Genomic DNA, 19,827 nt, shown 5'->3' with positions numbered 1-19,827 from the left:
AAGAAAGAGCTGTTCAACCTATTACAAAACAATATTATATTCTGTAAATGAATTTCTGGAATTGTAACTACACAAATTCTGACTTAACCAAATAATATGTAAATATAGTAGTAAATTGATATGTATATATACATTGCATTTTTTCTATAATTGTGAAGTTTATACCTAATGCTATCACAAGATTTTCTCTCATATATTTTTTGCAAAATTCATATGGTCAAACAGATATCCCCCGAGGTCCCATTAAAACTCTGCTTGATAAAATTGAAAGTAACAATAAACTTCAATGAAGAAAATTATTCACGTAGATGAGCATTACTTTGTACATAGAAATTGAAGATTACTGAATAAACTATAGTTTCATTTCCAACCAAATTGATTTATATTGTTTTTCATCTGACATGCAAATTTTTTGTTTATGAATAGTTATGCATCTTGAGCAGACTTAGGCAGTGATGCAGGGTACATTAATGCATTACGATAGTACTTTTTTTTTAGTTATTCTACATTAATTTATATTTCTGTTAACTTTTATCAAGTCAAATTAATTTAGCCCGAAAAACTTTCTCTTTGCAAGTCACTTCATCAGTTGAAAGGGGATCCTCATAAGAATAACATTAGGTTGATACCAAGAGAGGCAAAGAAGAAAGAATAAGGAGACTTCAATAATTTGCTCCTACCTATTTATAGAAATATAATTCTTCATTTTTTCTTCGAGATATTGTGGTGCCTTGTTTAACCAGGTGTTGCAGGTAGCAGCTGTTTCCAACCATCAGACATTGTCCCCAAAAAAAGTATGCAGTGTTTTCCAGCTATTGATGATTTCTGATGCATTATTACTTGAGAAAGTCCAACACTTAGGTCTTTGGTTGCCATATTGTAGACCCCTCCTCCTGTTCTACCCATCCGGTTCATATTACAACAAACAAAAGAAGCATCAACTTTGTGAATGATGAATTATAAACATCATATATCTTCCATTAGTAAAATTACTCAGCATACCATTTCTTCAAAAATATCAGGGACATAAGCCTACAGCTTTAACACATATTTTTTCAAGAAATAAATCCCTCATCCTTGAAAGTATGAAGAAATTATTTCCATTGGTTTCACATTGAAAGGAATTATGGTTAGTTGTTTGAGGTTTGTATAAAAAATTTCAGTAATAATTTTCCCACATGATTGCATTGATGAGAGTGCACACCATTATCACTGAAAATTTGGCAGTGCGAAAGATCTGCACTAGATTCATCCCAAAGGTCTTTGGATGGATGGCTAAGAGCAGAGTAGTCTGCTTGCGAAGACCTTCTGCAACGGCATTACAATGATTACCCTATCCCCTTACAGCCCCGACTTGGTACCAGCAGACTATTTCCTATTCCCAAAAGTGAAATCCTCCCTCTAAGGATACCACCAAGGGACCCTAAGAACCGTCAAAGAAGGGTGTACCCTTAAGAACCTTCCAGAATCCACCCACCAGGGAGCCTGAGAGTCATGGAAAAGTTGCTGGCATAAGTGTGCTGACACTCAAGTTATATACTTAAAAGAATTTTGAGGCATTTTAACAATATCTTAAACAAATATATTTTTCCTAAACTTTTTATACAAACTTGTATGAAGTGGATTTAAGCTAACTTTATTGGCTTGTTTGATGATAAAGATATCACATCCATACATAAGGCTAAAGAGCTTTAAACATGGATGGAATGTCGTAAAAAGTTAAATATTACATCGTATTTACCTCCATAAGTTATTCCTTCCTTCCTCTGCATTTATCTGCCATCACTAAATTCACAAGCTTTTGTCAGCAGAAGCAGGTTCTACAAACAAAATCATGTTCTTTGTGAGTTTCATTGGTCCCAAATAGTCTCTACCATGGTATCATTTGAACATGCTACTTATTATCATGAAGACAAGTTAATGAATAAATGTTGAAACTATCTGTCATAGTATTTTCTCTATAAAAGCACTTAATCTTTTCATATTACTTAGTCATTAAAATATTTATTAAAAGTATCGCTACTGAACTGCTCTTTGGTTAAAATGAACTATTAAGATAACAAGAAGAGAAAGTCAACTCCAAGTTAACATGTATTTAGCAAACTAAAACTCCATCATAGGAATTTTTTAAGTAAACAATAGGTGACTTTTGTTTATTCACAATAATATTAGCTAGAATTCTAAAATACCTATATTGTAAAGAGTGGATAATTAGAGAGAGAGAGAGAATCAATTGAAAGAATAATTGGGTGGGATTTTATGAGAGCCATCAGAATGATCACCCTTGGCACTTTTAGGCATGGTAGCAAATATTTCATTCACGAATGAATTGAGATGACAATGTTTTAAAAATTGATATAGGAGTAGAATTCACTGAATTTCATGAGTAGGACTATGTGAGAGAAAAGACTGCTGGAATTGCAAAAAACATGAAAATTACTATTCTGGCACATATATTGTTGATATGCCTAAGTTAAACTGAATTTTTTGACATAATAAAGAAATCCTTTAATCAAACATTTTTTCCATATTTACTAATGAAAAGGCAAATAGTCCGATGTGTGGATTATTTGGTTGGTGTCTATAGAACCCATGCTCAACCTGGAAACTTTGGATACCTTGAGCTACATCCAAGAGGTATGAATTTTTTGTGCACCACTCTTCCTGGGAAACCATAGGTGGCATGGAGAAAGTAACTGGTCCCCTTATACCTTCATGTTTGAATTTACTAAGCCATGGTGTTTGGATTGTTATGAGGTGAGCTCTATCCTCCACACTTATCCAAAACAAAATTCTAGACGATACTATTATTCCAGGAATGATTTTTTTCTAAAAATAAAAATTCATATATTATTGAAAAATTGTTTTCTTTTATGCTACCGTCATTGACCAAAATATTGAATACATTTAATCATATAGACATACATAAATAATCACCATTAAATAACAACAATTAATCAATTCATCTAAAATATTATAAATGGCAGGATAAATTATTTACACTGGTAACATATTTAGTTCAAGGCATTTTTTATAGGGGCAAAAAAATAATGACTTCTATACATAATGTTTATACAAATATACACCCTGGTAAAAATTGAGTTTTCATAGCACAGCTGTGGTTTCCGCACCCGATTCAAAACATTGCATCCTTTATTGGTTTCCCAGTGACTTGAATCCTGCCTGGACTTCTAGAGCCCCATTGCCACCGTTTGGGAGGATGGTTGATGAACGAGAAGGGGCACGGCTGCAGGAAAGCTTTCTGCAGCAGCTTGTTGCAGCAGCTGAGATGCTGGAGAGGACGCCTGTCTTACACTCATCTCCCATGTGTCAAGCAGCTGGGAAACAGAATACTGCGAGGGCAGCTTGCCAATTCGTGACCACAGGGCCTTCTGTACAGTTGACAAAAATGGCGTGGACCCTGAAGGTAGACCAAAAAATGGCATTTTTTCATGAACACTATTGGAAATCCAACTGCCCAATGATGAACATGAATCCCTTTTATCATTTGTTTTTTCCTTACAAGAACATTGGTTTAGTTTTCCCAGTAAAATGTTTTTATACTCACCTTATGATAATTCTTAGATCAGAATCATGTTATCCACATATTTTGCTCAACTGTGCTTCATTATTCATTCATTAGCATGGATAATCAAGAGTTTACTGTATTTTACTACATTTCTGCAATAAATACACGAATTCATTCATTGCATTGTTTGTTAGAGAATTAACATTTTGTTGGTTTTTGAGCATTTTTTGTTTAGAAGGTTTTTTAGAAGTATTATTATGATATTCACTTAGAAAATTCAATTACACAACACCCAAGGGTGAGATTGGATCAGGACAAATGGCATGCAGGCCAACTGGTCAACACATCTGTCACTGGACGGACTTGATGACAATTTGTATTACCAACTGAATCATAATTCAACTGCCGACATCAGGAGACCCATAATGCTCCCACTCATTTCACAAATGGTTAGCCCATTTGAAAGATACAAAATAAATAAGGTATTCACCACCTCTGAGGGCATGTGTGTTAGATATCATTCAATTTTTCAGGAGGAAACTTTCAGAAAACCTTATATGAATCTTATACTTTGGGCTCTGGTGAGGTACATTTTCTTTGTTCGATGACCTATTGAACAAAAACATAAATTACTTTCCATCCACAGCAAAAGGACCAAAAATAAAGATTATCACCCTAAATCAGACTGATGGGCAACTCCTCTATACATAAAACTATAGAAAGTTGGCAATCCTAGATAAGCATGCTAACAGGACAATTCGTGACAATCATGTGCTAGGCAGATTATGTGGGAAATTACTCAAACAGATCATTCTTAAGGATTTTCTATATCACTAACATGCACATTTTTATGAATAGTAAAAAAAATTATCTCACCATATTCCTGTGGTGAGAGTTCACACTTGGGTGGATTGCTTGGGTAATCCCCTGGAACAGTCAATGAAATTGGCGGAACACAAGGCAAGTGGCGATCATCCAGCCAACACACCAAATGCACTGAGTGAGAACCAGGATGCTGCGTTGGATCCAAGCTCACCTGCAAGAGTAAAATAAACACACTCAAAATTGAAATACATTCACTTACACACCTCTTAACACTGATTACTTTTCGTGGCATTAGGGCACTAGGAAAGAGATTTTCAATACATAGGAAGGCATTTCTCACAGGCAATATAATCTGTTAACATGGGTACTCAAATGCACTCTTTTAGCCCAACTTTACTACCAAAGATTTCATAATTTTGTGGTTTCAATTTCACAATTCATGGGAACTAGGAAATATGGTACAACAATGGAATGCCAAAAACAGCCGAGTGCCATCAGTAAAAGAAAATATTCAAAATGAAGCCTAACAGAGTTTTAAATAACCATCACATGTGGCTATTGTGATTTATTACTTAACTGAAAAAAAAACCACTATATTTCCATTCTTGGCAAAAGCAAGACTTGATTTACTTGCTTTCCAAGCCACTAACTATTCGTTGGAGAGAGTCAACTCAGTTGGGAGAAAAATTAACCATTCCACACATTATACCCAAACTTTGCTTTTGGTTCAAAAGACCAAACATTTATTGCTGCAAACATGAAGTGCCGTTTATTCTAAGCCATTGCTGTTCATATCCTTCTTGGGTTCTGTAGAGCCCTGGTGGGTCTGAGACATGAATCCAAATAAATTGTCCAGTTTCATCTCTGTCGGAGATATAAATTTTCCTTTTTTGTCTTATTGCAGCAACTTATACTCCAGGGGATTCAATTCTGTGACCAAATGAAACACAGGGTATGTTCCAAAAATAATTTGAATTAAAAATTTATAGTAGATCAAAGTAGACATGACTAAAATTCTTCAAAATAGCACCCTTGTGCAATGACAAAATGATGCCTCCGCCAGCCATCGTATTCTTCCTGAAAGGCATTGTCGGGAAATTCACTCAAGAACATCGTTATGACCTATTTGATGTTATCCAGCATTAAAAAATGGTTGCCTTCCAAGCTCATTTTTATTCTTAGGAACAAAAAGAAGTCCAATGGTGTCACATATCGAGGCTCGAAGGTGTAGGGTGGCTGAGGTAGTGTTGCCACCTTATGGGTGGCAGGTTGTCATGGTGCAGCCCCCAATTGGCAAAGATCTCCTCCCTGACACATTCAACTCTTATCTGTAGCCTTCCAAGGACTTCAACTAAAAACTTATTATTCACTGTCTGTCCCTGAGGCACTAAACTCTTTGCGAATAATGTCTAAATCATTATCATTAAATGATTCTACATATTTTTGGGACAGACCTTGTATTGCATTATTAAAACAAATAAAAGATCTAATGTAGTCCATATTTTGATTCGAGGAAGGAAAGTAATTTGAGATGAGCGGAGTATGATTTCACAGTAGAGGGCAGAAGTTATTATTTTTTAGTAGGCTATTACTCTCACATCACACAGAATCTATACCAAGAGGCTACACCAAGTGATTATTAGTCACCAGGAAAACCATAAGGGAAACTGATGCCCTGGTTAAATTTCTAGGATATATGTGATGAAGGATACCTGGACTTAGACTAATCTTTTTATCCAATACTTCATGTTTATCTATATTATTGAAAATTTGAATTTTTCTTATTTAACTGCTATAGGCAATGAAATATTTTAGCCAATACTGGCTAAATTGTCACCATATTCATGGTATTTACACCAGTTAGTGACTACAAGGTTCAGAACAGCAAAGTATTTATAATGCTTTCTGCAGTAAGTACAGCATGTCTTCCCTTCAGTTATTCTGGTAATGAGACCTCTTTCTTGTTAACTGCTAGACTTTAAGGCAGAAGTAGGTGTCTAGCAAATTCATTGTGACTTCTTAAACGGTGGTTTTACAGTAAGTGAAGTGGAAAACTAAATCTGAATGGTTACTTCATTAATCATACCTTGAACCTTTGATCTAGACGTGCTATTTCACCTTGAAGCACTTCTGGGATATCATTCATGGGTTCTTCTACTTTGTTCCTTTTCATTGGAGGTGGCAGCATTCTGCAGGGATAAATAAAGCATTCGATTAATTCATATGAAAGAGCAAATAAAACAAAATAAATGTCATACAACAAGACATTAGTAGGATAAGATATGCCTTGAAAAAAACCTTGCTGCTATGACTTTGGCACGGCCGGCAATTGGTTTGAACTAATTCTTTGATATCTGAGGGTTCCGACATGCAGTTACAGATGTTCAAGTTCAGATATCTCTGGCTTCTCAATACTTTAATGATAATTGATATGTTGTACAGGATAAGCAGCAACTTCACTGATTCTAGTAAATTATTAAGTTGATAGGATATTTTCTTGACTAATTCTCAGGATCGTTGATCTTTTAAATTTCATTCAAATAAGCAAAATTTGTAAATATTCAATTTTTTCCTCCTCAAATTTGTGGAAATTCATTTTAATTAAATGAAGAATACAATGTATCTTTCCACTGTCTTAAGAGTGTGGAAAGATACATTGTATTCTACATTTAACTAAGCAAAATTTGTGTTGGGGATATATACTTGATTTAAAGGTGACCAAGAAGATATAAGTAACTTGTCCGGTTAAGTATGGAAAAAGTGTGGAAACTGATAGCAACATGAAAAACAAAAGTGCATTGTAAAGTTCAGTATGTGTGTAATTTTTACATTACAAAATTACACTGGAGGTGAATGATAATACTTTGATAAATTGAAAAACATGCAGATGGTGACTTTGGAGAAAACATTTATGTCCAAATTAAATATTTCATTTGATTACTAACAAGAATCATATGAAAAATTGGCACTTATGATTGAACTGCTTTAACAACACACAGGTATGAAGGGACATTCAAATTGAAAATCATTACTTCCAACTTCATTCCTCAGGATTAATGACCATGGCTTTGCATATCACCTTCGACTGCCAATTAAGAAATTAGTAGATAGATGGATAGAAATTTGGGCAAAATTGAGACCAAAGGGTCACTTATAAAACCACAAGAGGATATAAAGGGAGTCAATCAAAAAAAAGAGGACTTAAGGAATCCTTAACATCAATGGAAGGGGTAGCTGCAGCCGTAAAACAATCTTATTCGTTGTTTGAATAAACAACTGCAATTACAATATATATTCACATTTTCACAGTCTGCTAGCCTCCCTAACAAGATGCCCTTGAAGTGGAATTGGACATTATAATACAGCAATGGAGTTACCAATTGCCATGGTGACATACTTGATTTCAGGTCCAAACAAAGCTTCCATGGTTGGGCCAAATGTCCTTTGCAAGGTGTGATTGATGACCAGGCTGTGAAGATGGTTGCTGATGACTTCCAGCAGGGGAGTGAAGAAGTGGTGCTCTTTCAGGGAGGAGAGGCTGAGTGGGGGTGGGAGGGGAGGGGGCAGAGGGAGCGGGGGCACGCTGCCAGCACCACTGCCTTCATTCTGATGAAGGGCACACGCATTTGGGGAATGAAAGAGGGAGAAACATTTGAAATTAGCAATGTACAACCACTACAATATTTGCAATGAAATAAAATTTTTCTATTAACTACCGCAATAATATTTTATCTGAAGATTATAACATATTTATTTGATCTGGTCAACTTCTGAAATCAGAGTTTACTGAGTATTCCAAACTGATTCAAAACATCAGAAGTAATGAAATATTTCTGTAATATGGTGAGGAAAGTGAGAAATTGCAATTATATGTAACATTTTGTACACCAAACTCTTAACAGATAACGTATGAAAACAACAGCATTACATTCTGAATACATGTTGCAGAGGCTGCATTTTGCTAATACCAAGAATATTCAATGAAAAACTATCATTTAGCATTCATGTTCATCAAAAGGGTAGAATTAACCAAACACTAGCTGAGGACAACATTAATACTTAAAATACCAGGGGCAATCAATTAATAGTAATTGATTTTCAAAGCTCAGTAACATACTCCTCAGAGTCAAAGAGATGTGAAAACTTCTGGCTTCCTGTTTTACACTAATGTTACATTAATCACCATTTACGTCTCTTTATAACATATTATATTTACATCAATTATATACTAGGTCAATTTGCCACTCTTTTTGCCTTAATAGTTGAAGACATCATTAGAAAAAAATCATATTACACTCCATAAATGAATTATCTTGGGGCATTACGAATTATCAAAGTGTCTTTCCCGATAATTTTTTTGCTTTGAAAACGTGATATGAAGCCTATTTTGGAACAGCATTCTCGTGAGCTGCTAATTCTTAATTTGTTTTTTATGCAAGCTAAAGCAAGGAAGTATTGACTGAAACTGTATGGCTTGAGAGGATGGTAACCTTAGCTGATCTGAGTTGCTCTCTATTGGCACTGAGCGACACTGCTCTGCTCCTCAAAACCAAGTTGAAACAGACATGCACCTTAGGAGTGTGGGTGCCATCAGTTGCACATCTACATTGCAGATGGGTTAGTTACAACATGCTTTGTATAATAGGTGTCACTGAGGAGATATTGATGCTCTGAGGGAAATTCCTCCCTGTGTTTACAGGGCAAACATAAATATTGAATTGCGTTGGTGTAGCCATACAAACAATGGTGAAGAATATCTACCACACCAAATCAGCACAAATAACGTGACTGGAGAAAGCAATGCAAGAGTTTGGAAAGAGGGGGCTGCGAGGGAGAAGTTTGAGCCTGGTATCCAGGGTAAGTTAAGCTAAATAAGAGATATCATGATTCACACTTTTTATGCTGCCTTGAATTTATCCTAGATCTGCTGACTTTGCAGTCGATCAAGTTTCTACTCCACATGAGGGTGAGGCCCGTTGAAGTAGTGGCCTGCACCATAGAGCCTGGGGAAAGCTGACTGGAGGTATTGGTGGACACTGCGTGAATACCTTCAACCATTGTGCAGCATAGGGGTGCTTTTATAAATTGAATGGCTCTTAAACCTCCTGGAGCACATACATAGGTTGATCCATGACCTATATATGATTACATCCACTCCCGAACTCACTTAAGAGGCACAGAATTGTCCCTGCAGGCGAGTCCACACAAGGCCCGACTCGCCATGTGTATCATGCCTTCTTTTGGCTCTGGCCAGGAAAAACCACCACCCCACCTGGTGGAAGACAGTCCATTCATCCATTGATGAATAATGCCCGGCATCAAGTGGTTTTGCAGAGCAGTGTTTCAAATGATCCTCTCATGACTGGGTCCAGACAATCCCATATCTGGACGATTGCTTGCTGATGCCAGAGGATTTTCCAGAGAATCTAGAGCAAATGATTGTCAAATTTGCAACTGGAGAGCAAAGAGTGAAGATCAGAAGTATATGCACTGTCCAGCACAGTGCCTCCAATACTTGAGGTAACAATTGATAAGCAGTGGATATTGCTGGGTCTTACCGAGAATTCCCTGCAGGGCTTGTGGTTGCTCATTGATGTATCTACTCATGTGCTGTCAGTGGATGTCAATTACATCATTGACTATCTTTCTAGATGCTGCCACATCAGGTTAATGCCATTCTCCTTGATCACACATCTTCCAGAGGAAGATGCACTTCCCTGATGTCATGGGGTAAGAGCAACTCTTTGACAATTAAAACTACTCCACTATTATTGCTTGTGTTTGATAATTACATTCCCCAACAATGGACAATAATGGTTCCCACATTAAATTTTAAATTATTTATGGGTGAATTTATTGGCTATCTACATAGCTGAGGATCACACATCCTTGCAAGTCTTTTGATTTTATTGCACAATGAATACTGAAAATCAAGCTTTGATTTACTTCCTTCCAATAGACTCTGGCTGATTGCTACAGAGAGACTTGGGGTAAGTCATGTTTATCAACCTTATAAAGTGAAAAACATGTAAGCTAATGCTACATTCCTTCAGGGTGCAGCTGACAACTTATACTGACAACTATACGCATGTGCTTCCTAAGATATGGTGGCTCTTCTAATTGGTGATTTTCCCAGATACAAATGTGCGCAAGCTATGAACTTCACTTGGCATTGGGGTTCATTAGGAGCACCACTCCTAAAACTCAGATTTCAATTACTAACACCTTCTTTTGCTATGATATGAGATATCATGCCATAGGATGACTCAAATGAATGATTACCATAAAAAAACTAAAAATTATATTTTCATAACTAACGTAACACATTAGCAAATTAATTAGATAGTACTCTATAACTATAAAAACTAAATCATTGAAATCAAACATTTATATTAGAAATATGGATCAAATATGAGAACTCCCCCCCCCCCCTAAATAGATTGCAACTGTTAACTTTTAGGTACATGACCCACCCTGATACTCTTTAATTAGTACTTTAAAATTATATTATGGACATAATCATCAAGTCATAAGCGTTTTTCCATCTGCCAACATGTTTATTTTGGCTCACCCGTTTCAGATCCAGTTTTTCGAGAACAACTTCACACTTGAGGAGAGTTTCCAAGGGCATCCGTTTACTTGGATTCGACAAAATTTCCAGAAGTTTCTTCATTTTGCTTAGCTTCTCCACATCTGACCAAGGAAAAAAGAATCACAAATCAATGTCAATGTAAAGTTGAATGAGCAATACTAAAGTTCAAAAGAAGCCTCAACCACACAATGAAATGAAAGAAATAACATTCTAACAGAGTAGAAAGGACGAAAACTTACAGACAAAATTCTTGGAAACATTAAAAGAACAACTCATGGTTTCTTTTTTTCCCAGCCATTACACTTGAATAACTGACTTTTATATGAGTCATATTTTGATGTTTTTGGCTTAAAACATTCATTAATACTTCACATAAACACATTATTATAGGCATAGACATTAAACGTTAAACAACATCACCAAATAAACCCAATAACAAGATATGTAGAATAAAACGGCGAATCATGACGGCTTCTTTCATTGAAGGGTATTTCAGAGAGAAGAATGTTCAGACATCTGAAAAGCTGAAATCCAGGTAAAACCTCTGGGGGTAATTCTAAGATTTGGTCAACACCCTAGGACACCGACTAGACAACTACATATTTCTTTGCCTCTATTGTCAACACATCATTCTTGCATTTGGCCGGACACTAAAATAAGCCCCTCTTCAATTCTGAATACTTCCTTCCTCCAGTCATTCCATTGGAACATGCCTATCCTATTCCTTCCTCTTCTTTGCTTGCCTAACACTCACCCCTCTATCGCAACCTTCATATATCTCACTGCCAATCAAAATGCTGTGCATCCATCTATGCTGCTACCTTTGGATTTCTCCCAACATCCTCTCTTCCTCCCCCCCACCTTGCCTTGCACTTTGGTGTTTGTTTTCCTTTCTGTCCAATTCACCTTTTCCATCATTCTCCACGCCCACATTTAAAAGGCTCCAATCTATGCCTATGATCCTGCTTCAATTACTAAGTTCCCGCACCATACATAACCGCACTTACGAGGTCTGTTAAAAAATAATCGTGAATTTTGAATTTTCGCAGGTTACAATACTTGCTTTTTGATTTTTTTGTGGCGTTATGTTGGTACTTACGTCTCTCACTTATTGCCGAAAAGTTCGGCTATTTTGAATGTTCAGTTAATTGTTGACAGCTGTTTTGCTTGCACGTGTTTTGGCTTGTCTTCGATTTTTGCCTGTTCTGAAAAATGGATCAAAGAATCTATCAAATTTTGTGTGAAAAACAAAATTAAGTGCAAGGACACAATCCCAGTGTTGACTGTGGCATATGGAGAAGCTACCTTGGACCAAAGCAACGTTTATCGGTGGTACAAAATGTTCTCAGAGGGCCGAGAAGATGTGAACGACGAAGAGCGTGCAGGACGCCCGAGCACCTCAACAACAGACGAAAACATTGATGAAATGAAGAAAATAGTATTGGCCAATCGTCAAATCACCGTTAGAGAAGTTGCTGAGGATCTAAAACTATCGATTGGCTCGTGACGTTTGATTTTTACCAATTAAATGGGCATGACACGGGTCACCACAAAATTCATACTAAAATTGCTCAATTTCGACCAAAAAAAGCAATGCATTAACATTGAGAATGAGGTGTTGGACTCTGTCAGCTAAGACCAAAATTTGCTCCAGAAGGACATAACTGATGACATATCATGGGTGTATGGTTATGATGTGGAAACTAAAGCTCAATCATCCCAATGGAAGCTGCAGCACGAGCCAAGACCAAAGAAAGCACAACAAGTTTGGTCGAATATGAAAGTTTTGCTAACAGTTTACTTCGATTGCAGGGGTGTAGTGCATAATGAGTTCTTGCCACAGGGTAGAATGGTAAATGAGGAATATTACCTGCAAGTTATGCACAATTTGCACAAAGCAATCCGCCCCAAACGCTCAGATTTGTGGATGAACAAAAATTGGCTTTTGTACCATGACAACGCCCCTGCTCAACTCATCACTTGTGCGCGAATTTTTGGCCTAAAACAACACACTAATGATGCCGCAGCCACCGTATTCCCCAGATCTGGCCCCAGTGACTTTTTCTTGTTCCTGAAACTGAAGAGGCCCATGATGGGATGATGCTATGCTACGATTGACGAGATAAAGACTGCATCAAAGGAGAAGCTGAACAAAATCACAAAAAATGATTTTTTGAAGTCCTTCGAGGATTGGATAAAGCATTGGCACAAGTTTATAATATCTAATGGGGTTAACTTTGAAGGGGACAAAATAGATATTCATGAATAAATAATAATTAAAAAAAACACAAAAGTCGTGACACTTTTTGAACAGACCTCAGATATCAAAGTTTGGACGAGCCTTTCCTTAATATCCTTACTCATGGTGCCTATCATCAATTCCTTCCTCCAAGTCAAAGCTTCTTTGCTTAAAGCAACTGCTTTTCTTATGTCCCTCCTACTTCAACCTTTCGGTGCAAAATACTTCCGAGATATGTTAAATGTTCCACCCGCTCAAGGAGTTCATTTTAATATTTAACTTAGCTTTCCACTTTCTTGAAAAAAGCATAGCTTTTGTTTAGTTTAACTGTATTTCCATCCCATAACTATCCCACTGATTTTCTAATGCACTCGGCAATGCCTGTAATCTCTTGGCAGACTGATGACTTGCAGCTTGACCATGTGCAAACCAAACTGATTTTGTGAATTGTCCACTGCTTTCATTTGTTATTCCAGTTCTTACACCATGCCTATTTTATAATTTCTCCACATTTACTGTACATAATTGTACATAGGATGACCCACAGATGTTTACTTAAAATTTCCATTTTTTCACACATCATGTTTATCAGTCACTGCTATATTTTTTGCAATAATTAAAGTCAGCCAAGCTTATTCCAGTTAAATTCTTTTAATTATAACTTAGCAATTGTCTTTTTGAAAAATTGTCTCTCAAGTTTGAAGGCATTCAAGGGACAATTAACATACCATTCTCTACTCATGTTGCACCACTAAAAGACGCTTAAAGTAGTTGTGAGGAGAATGGAAGAAGGATAACATCCATTTGTTAATCTAAACAGAAAAATTACCCATAATTCTCAAAATAAAGAAGCTGGACTGACAATGGCGAATGTAACAAGGATAAGTCTTTATCAGGGCAAAACTGAGGATAAATAGTGTCTATTTCCAACTAATTCATGCAGGGAAATGGCTAAAGCAAAACCTCTCTTTCCCAGTCAGGGAATGCTCTCAAGGAAACAGGTAATTATAATTTCTTCTCAATCAGGGATCTCTCCTTTAAGTTTTGATTGGTACACTTTTTCATCATCATTATTTGGGATGCAATTAATGAGATTTCATAACACCAACTCACCATCATTCCCCATTCTAGCAATCATGCGGCGCAACGGCTCAATGTACTTGCTCAACTGCCTCACTTTCTCTCGGTACGCCTGGTCTTCGATTGGGTTGCATGGACTTGGTGTGGGGCCTCCCCCTCCAACAGGCTGCCCCGGAGTGTTCAAGCAGCTGCTTGGAGATGGAGCCATCCCTGGTCAGAGCAGAGGGGGGATGTGAATCAAGGAAAAAGTTTCAGGTACACTGAATGCCCAATACAGTGCGTACAGCAAATAATGAGATTCTTGGTTTAACAAGCAATACCCAAAGGTGAAATTTATTATTATCCATTGGTAACAAGTCAAATAAATCTGTAAACTTGAAGCCTATGGATGGTACCTGTAGTGGTCTCTCAATATTATTATTATTAGTGATTTCACATCCACGTAAACATGGAAATCTCAAAATTGCATCTTTTTTGCAAGATGTACAGCACACGTCTTCTTTTAATGCCAAACTTGCATTTTAAACTGCCTTAGATTGTCCATATGTAATTTACAGGAGAGTATTCTTTTTTGTGGCTGGCTTTTTCTGGTGGGACAGCATTTCATTCAGTCAGCTTAAGTGGACCTCAAAATAATGTCTACAAGGGAACATGTGTGACAGATAAAATGCTCTAATGGTGCTAAATTGGACAAGGGAATGGTTTGGCTGCTAGCATCTGACACATATTAAATTAATAACATAACAGTATTTATATTATCGAGAACAAACAGGACAGTTACGCAACTTCCTTCATCACTGAACACACTAAAAGTAATGTGCCACTGAAACGTGTTGATTGCAGAGATAAACGAGTCTTTCAGAAATTAAAAAAAAAGTTGTCATCCATCTAAAGATTTATGTATACATTTCCATTATCAAGAAATTAACAGCAAGATATAATTAATGATTTATTTTAACGATTTTGGTACCTATAATCTTAGCTCATCACCAGTCAGCAGATGATGTTCAACAAATGACTCAATTTTCCATCAGATGACAGTACTGATAATAATAAGCACTGGCTGGGACCTGAATGACTGAAACATTTCAATTTGCTCATGCAATCTCAATAGATCTAGAGTTTGTTTTAATATCAATAAAAGTTTTCCAGTTATATTTGTATCATTATTGTGTTAATAATGTAGAATGAAGATAATTTTGCAGTTAAAAATGACTACATTATGGCACAAAATTGGTTATACTGTAAGAAATATTTTAACAATTACAAGATAAGAACTGAAGATAAAAAAAGAAAAATATTCATTTTCCATAGTCTTTGATTAATAGATTACATTCTCAAACAAGATGTTCCGTCAAAAATATAAGAAGACATCCATGCATATGTGACAATACATGCCATGAAAATCCAGCAAAATCATAAAAATATAAGTTTACTGATTTATATCCTTACACCTATGTCACAAAGGGTCTACATTGACAGCTATAACAACCTGAAAACAAAAAAAAAAACAAAATCCATAGGCATTAACTAATGAATGATTGAGTCGTCATTGCCAATAACAAGAACTTACTATAGTCAGTGATTTTGTATGGACCACTAGCTTTTGTTATATCAAGATTCCACTGTCTTTTAATGCAATTAACAATGCAACCAAGGGACAACTAGAAAAACATGATGATAATACATGTCTTGGGGAAGTTATTTTAAATAGGTCATATTGCTGGGGTAACAACTGATATGCAGAAGAAATCTTATAAGACACAAATCTCACACAGCACCATACTATGGAAGCCTTCATAATGAATTTAAAAAAAACTACACCTATGATTTGCAAACTTCATGGGTACTCTAGCATAATATATAGATCAAATATGTGCTATTGAATGCTACTTCTGATTTCCAGCAAAACATTTCAAAGAAATTGAGGGAAATGCTACAACAGTAACTTATACTGAATCACCCTCTAATGTGCACACAAAGAAAGTTTTATATTGGAAAATAATTCATCAAACCTGGAATATGAGACGGAATCCCTTGATTTCCAGCAGGGTGCTTAAGCCAGTCAAGCTACTGAAGGGTTCTGCTCCACAATTAATTTTTAAGCGCTTATGAGGGATAGATGTTTTGAGTCATTAATATACAGCTACTTACAAATAAATAACTACCACTTCCATGAAACCCACTCAACATGTCTGCTCCCCCAACAATGCGAATGGATGTCAGCTAACTGGATGCAGTGACATGCGACTGCTAGTAGACAAAGGAGCTGATCACCAAATGTGCTAGCAAAGCCTAGGCGATGGATAGAATCACTGTATAGACAGATGTCTCAGGGATTCATTCCCAAATGAAACAAATCCTAAGCCCTGGGTGGACTAAATGCCAAATATACGTGTGGGTCTTAAGAGTCACCATTTTGACCTTGGGGAGGGGATATTGAACATTTAAAATGGTTCATGCATGCACATTCAATAGGCATGCCACATTTGAAAAGCAGGGGGATATACCAAGAGGAGAAATGCTGATGGCCAATCAGATACAGCTCGGAAAAACTGAAGGAAGTTGACAATGGCCTTAAAAACCATGACTAGGTCCATATGATCACAACAATATCATTTATCTTGGAATTTTTCTCCAAGACTTTGCACACCATTAAACATTTGCATATTTCAAAGTTTATTGGATGCATTATGACAAGCATTATAATAAAAATGCTCCCAAATTTTATGATGTCCTTTTGTTCGGATCATGGCAATGTGAATATTGCATGAGATACTATTTGCAATGTGATAGAAGGACCACTGTAACTCAAAGTTCCTTGAAGTAAGGATTCCAGTAAATGAAGGTTATAATCAACCACAGCAAATGAGTAACACAGCGTCCACCATGTGGCATCTAACTGCCCATTGCCGAACTCAGATTTGGCATCTAGATGTGCCGAAGAAACAAAACCCTATATTATTCATTATTGGATGCCACTGGGGAGGGGTGAGGGGGCAGGGAGGTTTACCAGTGACGTATTTGCGATTCCATTACATACACTAGTGCATTTCCTTCATCAATTGGACACCATCAACAGATTCCTTAGATTTTACCCATTCTCTCGCTCATTGAATCAAAGCTTTACCAGTACATCCACCAATCATAAGCCACTGCATCCAGGTAATTGCACAGAAGGGTTGTGACATTGCTGGAGAAGTAGGAATGTTGAGCAGGTTTCATCACAAAGTGCTTAGAATTTTTACTAAGTAGCTGCACATGTCTGTTCCAAAAAAGTGGAATAAATATGGAAAAACAATTATTGCAGATCAAGTTTAGGCACCTCATCACGGTCTCACTGACATAATCAAACAGGATTGACCAGGAACTTGGTCACAAAGAAGGGGGTGCCGTATGGCACATTGTAACCCCCAGTTGGCAAAGATTTCCTTCCTGAGGCATTGCACTTTTTCCTGCAGCCTTCCTAGGACTTCCATGAGAAACTTACTGTTCACTGTTCATCCCTGAGACACCAACTCTTTGGGGATAATGCCTTTTAAGTTGAAGGAGGAGAAGATGAACATCATTCTACTTATCTTTGGGACAGAGCCTGTGCATAAAATGTCACAGCAACATCAGTATTGCACTCAGCCCTAAAATTAACATGGTAGGAAGTCAAATATTTGAACACGAAACAGGAGTTTGCCTCCGAAAAATTCAGACACTGCGATTTGCCACAACAGTGACTTGAAGAGATTTAACACTATGTCATTTTGCATACTTTTATTATAGGGCAAATTGGCGGGTATGAACCATGAAATGTTTTGTATTTCAGCCCATGGTATGGTTTTACATACCCATGAAATGGTGGGGGCTATACTTCATCTGAGAATGCTAATCCTTAGAACCCTCACCAAAATTTTCATTCTTCTTCCCCATTCCCAGCCTCTTTTCACAAATCGACTAATTGATACAATATTAGATTCACTTTATTTTCTGAGTAATATTATTCCTCATGTTGACAAAAAATACTAAATAATAAAATGAAATCCCCCCACAGCTGCAGAGGATGAAATTAAATCCTCACCCACAGATCGCTGTGCACCAACACTGCCGGGTGGCCCTCCAAGCGGTGTCATCTGTGGACTGGGTGAGGCAACCATGGCGGGTGATGGAGCCATTTGGTTCATTTGGTTACTAAGCGCAGATGATAACATAAACACATGAATCAATGAAAGACAATTTGAAATACCAATTAAATGTAATTATGTTACAAAAAGAACAACCTATGGCAAGGCACTCACATTAATACTGAAACAATGAACAAGGATTTGCAGAAGCATTACAAATCATCCTTCATTTTACCCGGAAATATATTTAGCCATTTCAAGTGCAAAAATGAATTAACCATAACAATGTGAGATTCTGCAGCAACATTTCACTTCGATTCAAAGTTAAGGGATTCTGTAAACAATTTCAATCAAAATGTTAACTTGGTGATTTGAATCTTGATTTATAAATAAAATGAAAGCAGCCATGAATGAGAATTAGCCATGAGCTATGAATGTAACTAAATATAAGGAATTAAGTTCCTGATATCTTTTTATGCCCTTAACAAATTATTCCTCGATTTTGCATGCCCAAAATATTCTTGGGAAAAAATCCTTAATATCAGTTTTTTCCACATCAATAAACTGACAAGTTTTAGAGATTGTGCTTTCAACACATTTCATATTTGAATGTAGATATGTATTTCAAAAGTTACAGAGTTATTAGTCATTACAAGCACAAAACTTTCATACACAAGAATATGCCTAATAACTTTTAACATGGTATTTCTTCATATCAGTAGAAGCCAAAATTACAACTCTGACACATGTAGAAGCATTATTATTATTCTTTGTGGTTATAAATGTACTGAAAAACCAGAAGGTACAGCATACATACAGGTAAATCTGTTCCAAGAGCACTTGAAACAACATAATCAAGCTATAAGAAATCCTGAGGAGTAAGTTAAAATGTTCGTTCGAAGGTTTCCGCGGCGATGAGTAGGTGATTTCCACATTTTTCGGGCTGCGTCCGCGTATGTCGTTTAAATGTACAACAGTTTCGCCAGCTATCCTGCTGGCGTCCTCAGGTCAAGGATGAAAAGAAGCTTGTTGTCCCGTCTTATATAGGAAAAATCCGGCGCCAATGCCGGGAAATTTCTTGGCCAATCAGGGAACGTCCTCATATTTCCGCGGAATAATTCTTTTCCACGCACTGTGGAGTGGATATCCATCCTCTCTGTTAAAATTTTCTGGCCTTTTAACGATTTCAATGGCCTCTCTGATTATTCTCTGGAAGTATTTTCCTTCTTTCGCTATTATTTTAGCGTCGTCGAACAGAATAGAGTGTCCAGGTTCACTCCAGGCGTGCTCAGCGATGGCCGATGCTCTAAACTGTTTGGCCTTGGTTGCCCTCTGGTGTTCACTCATGCGTGTTTTCAGCGCTCTGCATGTTTCACCGATGTACCATTTGCCACAGGAGCATGGCACTTGGTACACGCCTTCTGATATTAACGCTGAAATTCCATCCTTG

General features: G+C 36.8%; 1 protein-coding gene across 1 annotated transcript in view; it reads right to left on the bottom strand.

Annotated features, from left to right (window-relative positions):
• Positions 1 to 2,870: 2,870 nt before the first annotated feature.
• Positions 2,871 to 19,827, bottom strand: part of MED15 (mediator complex subunit 15) — a 72,594-nt gene continuing 55,637 nt past the window's right edge. Inside the window, exons 9-15 of the mRNA XM_071588750.1 lie at positions 18,335 to 18,444; positions 14,299 to 14,475; positions 10,926 to 11,047; positions 7,752 to 7,960; positions 6,441 to 6,543; positions 4,406 to 4,565; positions 2,871 to 3,421 (exon numbers count right to left, since the gene is read on the bottom strand). Of these exons, the coding sequence (XP_071444851.1) occupies positions 3,192 to 3,421; positions 4,406 to 4,565; positions 6,441 to 6,543; positions 7,752 to 7,960; positions 10,926 to 11,047; positions 14,299 to 14,475; positions 18,335 to 18,444 (1,111 nt within the window). The 3' untranslated portion in view covers positions 2,871 to 3,191. The remainder of the gene's footprint in view (positions 3,422 to 4,405; positions 4,566 to 6,440; positions 6,544 to 7,751; positions 7,961 to 10,925; positions 11,048 to 14,298; positions 14,476 to 18,334; positions 18,445 to 19,827) is intronic.

The sequence above is a fragment of the Hetaerina americana genome, unplaced genomic scaffold, assembly GCF_022747635.1.
Source record: "Hetaerina americana unplaced genomic scaffold, ioHetAmer1.1.p SCAF_3, whole genome shotgun sequence".
In the NCBI taxonomy this organism is placed as follows: domain Eukaryota; kingdom Metazoa; phylum Arthropoda; class Insecta; order Odonata; family Calopterygidae; genus Hetaerina; species Hetaerina americana.
This window is presented reverse-complemented; position numbering and strand designations above follow the sequence as displayed.